At 41.5% G+C, this 11,955-nt stretch overlaps 1 protein-coding gene across 1 annotated transcript in view; it reads left to right on the plus strand.

Annotated features, from left to right (window-relative positions):
* The window catches only part of LOC127975414 (glutamate receptor ionotropic, NMDA 2D), a 77,594-nt gene extending 70,856 nt beyond the window's left edge, over positions 1-6,738 (plus strand). The window contains exon 15 of the mRNA XM_052579458.1: positions 138-6,738. Within this exon, the coding sequence (XP_052435418.1) occupies positions 138-3,311 (3,174 nt within the window). The 3' untranslated portion in view covers positions 3,312-6,738. The remainder of the gene's footprint in view (positions 1-137) is intronic.
* The last annotated feature ends 5,217 nt before the right edge of the window (positions 6,739-11,955 follow it).

An 11,955-nucleotide genomic window follows, 5' to 3' on the forward strand; every position in this document is an offset into this window, starting at 1 on the left:
GAAGGACTGTTACATGGGCTTTGCCTGTGGTATTACAGATGAGATGAGAATGATGCTTATGTAACTGACACTGATTTTCCCATATCATCAGAATATGACTTATTTCACTATTATATCTTTGTTGTTTGTACATTTAGGGAATGTATAGCTGCTGCAGTTTTGAAGATGAAACTGCAAAAGGTGGGGTTAAAGTCACAGTTCCTGGCCACCATCATACTGCCATGGTTCCTACTTCTTCCTCACATGTGGTCACTTCAGCTGTATCCACTCCAGCCATTGCCATGGTGCAGCAACAGCAGCAACCACAACAGCCTCAACCTCCTCAGTCTTACAAAACACCACTTCCTGGCTCCCCTCCCACAATTGTTCATTCTGGAGCAGCTTTGGGTCCCTCAAATACTCAACTTGTAGGAGCACCACTACCATGCACTACTTTCTTACCACGGCCAGATCGCAGGTTAGCAGTTGTGGACCGCTGGAGACTTCCCAAAACTGCTAGTGCCACGACCGCCATTGGTGTTAGAGGAGCAATTGGAGAAACAGGACCCCTGCCTCAAAAGGTGGCACCTACCTGGGCAGGTGGTGGAGGTGCAGGTAGTGGTCTAGATGGATATAAGCGCTACTATGGACCTATTGATCCAGAGGGACTTGGGCCATGTGTGGACCAACAGACAGGGTCTCAAACTCCCAAAACAGTCCCCAGAGCCCACCAACAACCCCCACCAACTAGTGTGGTTTTCTACCAGGAGAAGGGCATGGACCATGGCATGGGGAAGAAGGTGGGAGCGGGTACTGGTGGAGGGGGTCAGGGTAGAGGGGTTAAATCTCTGGGGACTCCCAGGCTTCCTCCTAAAAGCCAGACCCCAGCCTCGCTGACACCTAACCCCCCGCTGCAGCACCCCTCTCCCCCTCTCCCTTCATCCTTCTGGAGAAAACGGCGACCAAAAAAACCCAAAGAACCTGGTGGCCCATTGTACGAGAACATCCTGCCACTGGGCCGGAGAGGTGGAGGAAGGGAAGCAAGTCGAAGACCGAGACCCTCTCCTCCTCTCCCCATCCCGGTCACACTTTCCCCAAGCTACACTCCTCCATCCCCCTCTCCCTCACTCCCCTACACCTCCACATCATCCTCCTCATCTACCACCAGCTCCTCAACCACATCTTCAGCCACATCCTCACGCTCCACCTCTCCTTCATCTACTTCCACAGCTTCATCTCGTAGCACCCGAGACAGAGAGGCTGAGGAAGAGGATGAGGAGGATTTGGATGAGCTGACCGAAGAGTCTAGTCTTCTACAGGGCCACAACAGAACCAGGGACCGAGAGCGGTCCATACTTTCCCCTAGATCTCTCACTCATGGACTTCCCCCTCCTATACCCCCACGCAAACCATGGGGCACATTTGGAGATAGGGAGCATAAAAAGGACAGAGAGAGAGAAAGGGGTGGTAGTCAACTAGGACAGCTCCAGGAATGGTGGGCAGGATGGGCGGAGAGAGAGAGGGACAGGGAAAGAAGTGGCGGAGACCAGGGAGCTACAGAAAGGAAAAGAGAGAGGAAACGAAGGAAAGAGAGGGAAAAGGAGAAAAAGAAAAAGAAGAAGAAAAACAAAAAACGAAAAAAGAGGGAGGAGCGTGAAAGAGAAAGAGAAAGAGAAAGAAAGCGTCGTAAGGTGAAAAAGAAGAAAAAGAAAGCAATGAAAACAAAAAAGAAGAAGTTGTCATCCGGCAAGCGGTCAGAGCCAGAGGAGGGTGACGTTGAGGCAGAGAGAGATGGAGAGGGGGATGGGGATAGAGAGGGAGAGTACTCGTCATTTTCCACTCAATATCGGAGTGCATTTGCAGACAAAGGCGGCCTTTCAGCTTGGGAGGGAGAGAGAGAAAGAGGGAGGAGAGATGGAGGTGAGGATGACAGGGACGAACGAGAGGATGAGAGTGGGGGAGGTAGAGGCCGAGAGAGAAGACCCAAAAGCTCCCATTCACGACACCAACCGTCCAGTAAACGCTATGCCAACCTCAACAAACTCCCCTCTTCAGTTAAATTCTGGGTCAGTGGAGGCGAAACAGGTGGCACGGAGGCCTCCGGACCCTCCCCTCCCTCCTCTTTACATACACTCCTCTCCTTGTCCAAGAGACGGAGGAGTAGTGGGGTAGAGAGAGAGGAAGAAGGGAGAGTAGGAGAACGCAGGCCACTGCTTCTCCGCTATGAAAGGGGGCGAGTTAACACAAGAGAAGGCTTGTCCTTCCATGAGTGGGACTCTGAGGATGAGGAGGAAGAAGGAAAAGAAGAGGAGAGAGCGAGAGAAAGAGAGAGAATAGAAGAGAGAGCGCGGCGGGCAGGGAGAGGGGCAGTGTCAGAGTCTGAACGGGATAGAATCAGAGCAGAAGAAAGCTTTTCTGATGAGGGGTCCTCAGGAGAGTTTGGCCATTTTGAGAGATACTGGGAAGGAACTGGAGCAGGTGGAGCTAGTGGAATTGGGGGAGGGGGGTGGTTTTTTGGAACGTACCCTGCTCGAGAGAAAGGTGGAAGTGTCAACAGCAGAGATGACTCTATTTTGGGTCGGGCAGAAGGATGGGGATTGGCAGGTGATTTTTGGGGTTCAGGTCCAGGGATTGGATGGGGATCTGGAGGAGGCAGTGGAGGGCTAGGTTCACAGTGGCCACCCCCTCCCACTTCCCTGCCACCACCACGACGCTACTGGTCAGTCGACAAACTGCAGATGAAGGGTGAGAAGCGAAGCCGCAGTGGGTCAAAGAGCAAAGGTCAGAGGTCTCGGGATAGGATGCAAGATGCTGCATCATGTACATGTACACAGTATAGGCACGGTAGGCCCCACATACATCACAAACACAGCAGCACTCAGTCTCACAGCCAGGAAGATCTGCTTCCCCACTGCCACAGCTTCAGTGGAAGCTCTCGACCTAAACCACCCCCTAAACCTGACAAATCCAAATCTGGAAGCCAGTCCAACCTTAGCTCCCAGCAAGCCCAGCTCTCCGAACACATACCCCAGCCATCACCCTCCCCACCTCAGCCACTCCTGCCCACATTACCTGTACCTTCTGCTCCCAACTCCCTACCCATGCCCATTCCTCCACCTCCATCCTCTGCATCCATGTCCCCTCCACCTGTGCTCTCCCCTGGGGGTGCTTCCTGCTCCTCACAGGCAGCCAGCGCTAAGCTTCAGTACCAGAGACTTCGGTCTGTGCCCCAGCCAAGGCGATTCTACTCACCACACCTGCCACTCAAAGCCAAGAGCTTGTGCTCACGTCGTGGTTCTGCCCATTTCTCCAGCCTAGAAAGTGAAGTATGACACGGGGCTTCACTGCTGCGCGTATGTGTGAGCTCTACTGTGAAGCGCAGCTGGAGTGTGATGCACATACATGTGCCACACCAAGATGAGGAAAACATCCACGACAGTGACCAGAGCAACAAAGAATCACCGGTCAAAGCAGGGAATGGCTCAACAAATTCCGCCACGGTCACAATGGATACTCCAGCCGTGCTCCATCTTCGGTCTGAGTTGAGTATTACGATGTCCTCCATGCTACTCTCCTCCAATGAGAACAGTGGATAGCAATTGTCTGGAATTTTTCTGTGAGTAATGATGTCATGTTTACACATATACACTCCTTCAAACAAGGAAAAGACATTTTTGCATCCTGCACATATGACATGTGACGACAGACATCAAATACTGCAGCGGCTCAAACTGACTATTCAGTTAATTTACAGATGACTTAGAATTAATCTATATTCAATCTGAATGCATTCTTGGAAAGGCTCAGATGATCAGCACCAATCCACTGACTGAAAAAGTGTCTCCATGGCAACCTGATGCACATAAATACAGATATGTCCTTTTTTTGACACTTGCAACATTGATGTTATGCCATCACCCTTTGGCTTCCTCTTTCAAGGCCATGCTGGAAAATTATATATTGAAATTTGACCTCAAAGTAAACAAGAGTAAACTGTCACTCTTTGTGTATTTTTGATTCCAACCTAATCAGAACTTACATGGAGCCATTTCACTCATCAGAACTTTGGTTGTCCTATCAAAACTCCAATGCCATGTTGTCACTTTGAGATCAAATATAGATGACATTGTGTTCTAAAGTGACAAAAGAAAAACAATAAGAACACAAACAAAAATGTAGCAATTTTTCCTGTATAATTTTTTTTCCCTTCAGGTTTTCTTTTCTTTTAAAGCTGTTTATTGCTCTCACTGTGGTCGTATTTTAACTAAAGGGTAAACCAGCTGTGTCTGATGTTAAATAGTGGAATTATAGATGCGAGGGCAATTTTTACAAAGTTATTTATTTGTTTTGATAGCAGAATTTTAAAATTGTCACAACTAGATCCACGGCACTGCCCAATACAATGGTCCTTTCTTTGCATAAAAGCAATACTTGTCTTTCATCAAACGATGATGGGTTGCAATATTTATGATTGGCACTAGATGGCTACATAATATTAAAAACTGTACGTTAGCGATTACAAATGGTGGACCATGAGTGGATTGTGCCTGTTGTTTTGTTCCTTAATCATCATCACATGTTAGAACTGGAACAGACAGCTTACATTGTTTCTGGGATGGTTAAGGACATTGTTTAGAAGAGCTGAGGCTGTCATTTTCACTGTGCATTTTCAAGGGAAGCCTACTTCCAATGCAGAGTTGCATGTATTAAAGCACAAGTTGCTGACCCTCGTCAGTGCCACTGTTAACATATGATAATGAGGAGTCAAGGACAAACACAATACTGATCGATTTTGAGCCAAAAGCATCCTCCACCATTTATTTTTGGCAAAAGAATTGATGTCAGTCACACAGAGATTCAGTTTCTGAATACCTATTTGACGTCAGGCACCGCTTATTTGCCCATGTTGTAGTTGAATGTAGCTTTGAAATGATTTAGCAAAAAGTTGACATGCGGTAGATTTTGTAGCATTCTGGATGCAGTTATTCATAACAAGAAGTGACAATTACACTTTTATTATGGGGAGCATAGAGGGCTTGTACATGTCGTCACAGATCAACAGATTCAATTGCCCTTTATTTGATACACCTGTTCATGCGGAAATAAGTGATGTTTGTCTCCCTTTCTTATCTTGTTCATTTAAACAAGACCACCTGGGGAAGGTTCGCCATCATTTGCAGTGAAATTTAGGGCTTTTCCACTTTTTAAAGACCCATGTGTCATCACACGAGTCAAGAAATAACAAGCTCAGGTATTGAATTGCGTGTTGTGTAAACCGAATCACACACAGCCGCTTAATCCCCTCGGTCAGCGGTTCTTCCAATGCCATGAATATTGGTGCGTCAGCAGAAAGGCCACCACACACGGCATGGAAGCGCGGCGGGGGGCAGGGAGATGGATGTAGAATGATTGAATTAATATAGTGTGCCATGAGTACACTTGATCTGTCATTGACCCTTACTGAGTCAGAAGGCGCTAACACAGTATTCTGTGACTGCATGTACAGAATGGACTTATAATTCTCATATAGCTTTTTTCTTGAGAACAAAAATAAATATTATCTCTATATACTATGTTTTTGATAATGTATCATGTTATACTGTGAACTGACTTAGATATTTTATTGCCCATTGTATTCAGTTTTCATTTCCATCAGATCATTTATCTATACAAAATATATATGTACAAATAAATATATACATATATATATATATATACAGACAGGTATATATAATGAGTTAAATTTAATATACTTGGAGGAAGTGGTAGATATAGTTTTAAATGTTTTAGCTTTGTAGCAATTCTAGACTCTGGAGACATTTTTGAATTTTGATTCCTCCTATATGACTGTGAAAACATTAGTGCCTGTAAAGAAAAAACAAGAAACAAGTCTAATATCCTTCCGTCCATCCTTCTGTCCATCTTTTCATTTATTTATAGCAAATCTTCACAATTACTCTGATACTACCTAAATAGCTTTCAGATCATGTGTGTTTTATGCCCTTTGCTCATGTTGCTGTGTCCTTATCGCTGCATCTGTCCTTTTGACATTCTGCCATTCCAGCTTTCCATCTAGCCAGTTAGTATTCCATCCATCAGTCCGACCATCCATCCATTCAATCACCCATCAGTCCATCAGTCTAACTGCTGATTTCTTCTTATTCTGTAGTTGTCTCATGATCTTTTTTTCCACAGAGCCATTGATTAGGAAACTTAAACAATGTACCTCTGGCGTTTTACTTTTTTAGATATTTTTTAATCTCTCTGTTTATCCCTCTGTATGTTCTCTCAGTTAGCAAAAAAAACAAAACCAGAAAAAAACAGAGACCAGTAGCTACTGTGTTCCTGCTCCTATCAGTTGATTACTGAAGATGATCAATTAAAGTTATGATGTAATTGATAAACGACTGAAAATGTGACTGGAGAGTACCTGATGACCATGACACTGTAGTGAGAGTCTGGGCTGTACTGGACACAACTCACTGTTACTGTGCTGACTAGATGGGGTAATGTGTGTTAACTAACTGTAAAATAATGTTGGTGCACTCATGTTGTTTAGGAGGTACATATCATATTGGCAATAGATAAGTCATCCCATCGCCAAACAAACACTCACCAAAGGCTTCATCCTCTTCCCTCATCTGTTTAGACTGGTGACCTGATTGTGAAATAGACAAAGTAAAGGGTTGGATATTGTTGCTAGAATTGTCAGTGGTGGTCAATATTTGGCTGAGAAATTAAAGTCACATATTGTGTTAAGGGCTGGTCAGCTGCTATTTTATATTAAGTGTGACCGTTTGTTTGCATGTTTAATTTTCAGCACATGAGAGAAGTTTTCTTTTTTCTACAGTGTTGCAACCACTCTGATGCATTATCTGTGTGCTTCTCATTTGCTGTCAGTAATTCTAGGTTCTGCTATTTATTTCCTACACAGAATCTGTGCCCAAAGTTCAGAAACAGCATCCTTTAAAAAGTTATGCATGTCTGATACATCTTGTATGCTAATTTACACTATTGTTAAAGTTTGGAGTCTTTCATACTTTAATTCAGTATTGATCAAAAGGGACATTAAAGGCATTTATAATGTTAGAAAAATCTATTTCAGATAAATGCTGCGGTTTTGAACTTTTATCAGAGATTCTCAGAGAATATGTAAGTATTGATAATAATAATAACTATTTCTTGAGTACCAAATCAGCATACTGGAATGATTTCTGATTAAAAATTCAGCTTTGCAATCGCAGTAATAAATTATATTTTAGAATAGATATAGAAAATTGTGCTTAGGCACCTACTGTATCTGTTAATTTTCTTCATCTTCTTCCACTCTGGGAGTCTATGGCAGCCTATACAAACACTTGTGGGAAAGTTATGAAAAATGGCACAAAGATAAAGGACAGTCTAAATATTAACCATAGCAAATTTAGAATGTCTTTCTCAAACTCTCTAGCACCACCAACAGGCCAAATTGCACTCATGTTTCTGCTAATAACTTTTGATCTGTAAGTCTAAAAGCAAATAAAATAAATAAAAATAAATAGTCCCTCTGATTCCATGGCTAATGTACTCCAAATGTGACATATCTATGGATCAAGATTTTTCGCAATTTAGAATTTTGCTAAAAAATCTTGTCCTCTACTGTTCGTCAAATTTTCACCAAAACAATTAAACCATTAAAATGTTATTGACCTCAGACGTTTGAATGGTAGTGTATTAAATGATAAGCTTTCAGCAACCAATAGGTATTTAGACCTTTTCATTTCACCTTTAAATTCAGTGCAAAAACTTCAAGTCCTCATATTAAATGCTTGCTAATGAGTGACGTAATGAATTTAAGGGTCTGTACTCGGTGAGTAAACAAACAGGTTTGTACTGCACAAACTGTAAAGCTTTGTAAGTGTTTCATTATTTATGTGTTGATTGTGCATGTTAAGGAGAGTGTGTTGTGGTGCACACGCATTATATATACACATCAACACAAAGTATCTGCTCTCTTTTTCCTCTGTACCTCTCTACCAGATTACTCAGCCGTTTCCTCACTATTCTCTCACTCATTGGGCTGCTATAATACATAATTGACTCACTCAGGACAGACATACACACACACACACTTGCTGCAGCTTCATGGATACCGAATCCTGCAGGTGATCTAGAACTTTCTCTTGCTCTCTCTCCCCCTCAGGAGCTTGAGGCTCAGAGTAGCTCCAGGTAGCTGTTGGCACCATGATGTGAGGCATTACTTGACAGGCTCGATGGATAAAAGTGCAGCTCTTCCCTCTTGATCACAGCTGAGCAGAGATCCATGTGTGTGTATGTGTGTGAAAGCAGGTCAGTCCCTGTGATAGACCTCTACATGTTTTACTTAGCCTACCCTTATTCCACAACAGCAGCTGTACACCAACAATAACGTCTGAGACTCAAGAAACTCACTCTAGTGTTGCTTCCTCATGCAATGAAAGTGCTTTTTACATCTTACATGTTGTGAAACCCATATTTGAACAGGGTCATCCATGGCACATCACATTCATAATCATGGAATCTCATCTCCCATTCCAAATGCTGAAGGAAAATAATGAAATAATAACTGCTTCACCTTTTCTTAACAGCTAAAATTAATTTACTTTGAGCATTTTATTATTGTTTTTTATGACCTATTTTGGATATGTTTTTAGCTTGCTTACTATTTTTTACATGGATTGATGCGGCATTGTGTAAACTGCACTGTGACTAAAGGCAATGTGAGTGTGAATGTGTGTGACAGGAATCAGTTGAGGATGTTTATTGCCTTGTACTGTACAGTCCAGACAGAATTCCTCCACCAATCAGATTTTGTTTGGTTATGACATCATGTCCTGGAAAGGGATTTGAAGGGATCAGTGCTAAAAATTGCTTCATAAAGAATACTCTCTTTAAAATACTCATTGCCTTTTCTTATTTATCTTGTAACTGTATTTGTGTGCGTGTCTGTGCAGATGAGAATGAGTGTCTTGCCTTCCACAAATGCCTGCAGAGGGGATAAAGTAAATTCTCTTCTATCTCGATAAGAACTTTCTTCCTTTTATTGGTACGCGTCTCTCTGAACCCCCCCCCCCCCCCCTTCTTTTGACCAATGTGATCTGAGCTTTGATCTTTGAAGACCAGACCTGACCTTACGTAAGCCACCATCTCTGTACGCAGAGCCATGATGAGCTGTGATCTTCCTCTCCTTGTCAGTTAACATGACAAATACAAACTGCACATAGTCATGCACAATATTAATACAAATCCCCTTTTGTGATACAAAAGATATTAATGAGTTATATGTGCAAGCCGACATGCTTATAAGTGCTTTAATACAATTTCTCTTTTCTAAAACTTAGTCTAGATAGTTAGATGGGTAGTTAGATAATTAATATAATATTTTACTATTAGCCCTGGTCCAAAATTGCAATATTATATGAAAAGCATATTAAATGAAATATTGCAAAAACAAACAAAATGGCATTTCCATTGTTTTGAATAAACAAAACCATAAACTGACATAAAATAAAGGACACAGAAGTTAGCCACTGGGGTCTTTTAGAAGCAAATTATTCAATAACAAGACTTTTTTTTCTGCATCTAGGAATTTATTCAGGGATTTATTTACCTTAGGCAAACCTATAAATATTTTAAGCACATTTTGGAAATTTGATTCGATTCTTAGTGTTTTCTCAGCATTTTTTATGCAATATTCCAAAATTCACAATAAAACTTACTTGAAAGAAAACCTATTGCCTATTGATGGTACTGTTTCTTTTGTGAAACATTTTTTGGCATTTTAATGACACTTCTGGTGCTTAATAAAGTAAAAAAAAAATCCAAAACTAAAGCGTAAAAGTAGTTGGGAAATATACCTAAATACAAATAAGTGCAGTCACATTTAGAAATTATGTTGCATTGCTGACAAAAATCTACATTTTTCACATATGCTTCACAGCTCACATGAATGTCACTTTCCAACCAAGCAGCCTTTTGTTGGTAAATTCATCAAAATTAATTAACCAACTTGCACCTGCTACAAAATCTGCATGTGGAAATCTTACTCAAAATTCTACATGTTGATTGGATTTTTATAGAAATGGATGGATTTCAAATAATGAAATCCATTTGTCAAATAATGTTGAATGTGATTGAACCTTCAGTGTCATCCCAACCAAGCTAAAATTAAAACTATATTTCACCCCCAAATGAAATTTGTCATCATTTAGCTACTTTTTCTTCTGTGAAATATAGTGAAGATATTTTGAGAAATCAGTTTGTCCATACAGTGGAAGTCAGTAGTTACCAAAACGGTTTTCTTACCAACATTTCTTCAAAAATATATTTGAGTTCCACAGAAAAAAAACAGATTTGGAACAGCATAAGGGTGAATAAAATAATAACTGAATTTTCATTTCTGGGTGAACTATCCTTTAAAAAAAAAAACATTATTAAAACACAAGCATATAGTAACCAAAAAAATAACCTTTGATGTTGGAATTCAACCCTTATTCTACTCGTCCTCGTTTACCCTAGAGCCGCATGTGTATGTGTGCCCGCTGGAGCAAAAAAAAAAAAAAAAGAGATTGCCGGATATCTTGTGTTTTATGCATATGCTGTGTGAAGCAGATAGCTGGAGTGCACTATATCTAGTATTATCGCTATGATGGCGGAGAGCTTTTAGCCTCGTCTTGGGAGTGTTTTCAGCCGCTGTAGATGATCCATCTCTGGGGTGTGCTGATGTGTGTGCATCGATCAACACTGAGCCGTGTTTATGTCACTCAAAAGCCACACGGGTATGAAGAGTTCTGCCACGGCACAGCAGAATCCGAGTCCTCACTTATCCTCTCACCATAGCATCAATGCTCAGATTAACACCGCACGTGTCCGCGAGCAAGCGAAGAAAGTGTTAGTAACGTTAGCTGGATTCCAAGCTGATTTACACACGCTCAAACATTCACGTTTGCACACATACAGCACATGATAGAAGCGGCAATGTTCTCTCTTTCATCATTAGCCCAGCGTGCCGCAGGGTGCACCAGCGCATCGACTTGATCTCTCAATAAAAAAATAAAAAATAAAGAACAGGGGAAAGACTGAGAGAGATAGTGAGCATCTTTTCATCCACAAAGCAAATCCTGTCAGATCTCCTTTTTTTTCCCCGCTCACATTACCGCGCTGGGACTGAACGACAAATTACCCAGAATCCACGGGGGCATACTCCAACTTCACACGACATAGCGTTCGTCTCTCATCATTATTGACATTAACGTTAATATCAGTTTGTCTTGCAGGACTTAGCTGTTGCTTTTATAGATAAAACCACTGTGAGCAAAAGCTGCAAATAGCGCAGAGGCGATTAAAGAGGCTTGTTTTTGCCAGTTATTTTTGTCTGTTTAAAGACCTTTGGATTCTCTGCAGCTGTTTGTGATGTTCACTATGCACCTGAAACAAGCTCTGAGTTCTCAAAAAGTAAACCCCCTTTAAAGTTAATAAAGATGAAAATTTAATAATAATAACCGACACGTTTATTTCAAACTAGATCATTATGAGATGCCACATTTGAATACATTACCGTGGGAAAGCAGAAGCAATACACAAGTGCCTTTGGGTTTCCAGAAGCAATGTTTCTGAAATGTAACTTGTGCCTAATTTCATTTTGAAAGTTGGAAAAGCAAGACCAGACACAAGCACATTTGGATGTTTTAATTTTGCTGTAATAGATTCGTGTAATTGGTCAGATTCTGGTCGGCGAGAGAGAGGGCAGACAAAAAAAAAAAAGAAGGCTGGGGATTGTATAGATGCAGAATTTTTCCTCTTCATTAGTGCAATGTCAGGACTAATAAGCTGATGGCTTGTGGCCAGTATGAACTCTGTCCGCTTTTTACAGTAGAGAGAGAGAGAGAAAAAAGATGCACTTTGATGTTAATCATCTGAATCTACCTTTATCTTTCTGTAAACAAATATTTCATAAGT

Source organism: Carassius gibelio, chromosome B16 (assembly GCF_023724105.1).
Source record: "Carassius gibelio isolate Cgi1373 ecotype wild population from Czech Republic chromosome B16, carGib1.2-hapl.c, whole genome shotgun sequence".
Lineage (NCBI taxonomy): Eukaryota > Metazoa > Chordata > Actinopteri > Cypriniformes > Cyprinidae > Carassius > Carassius gibelio.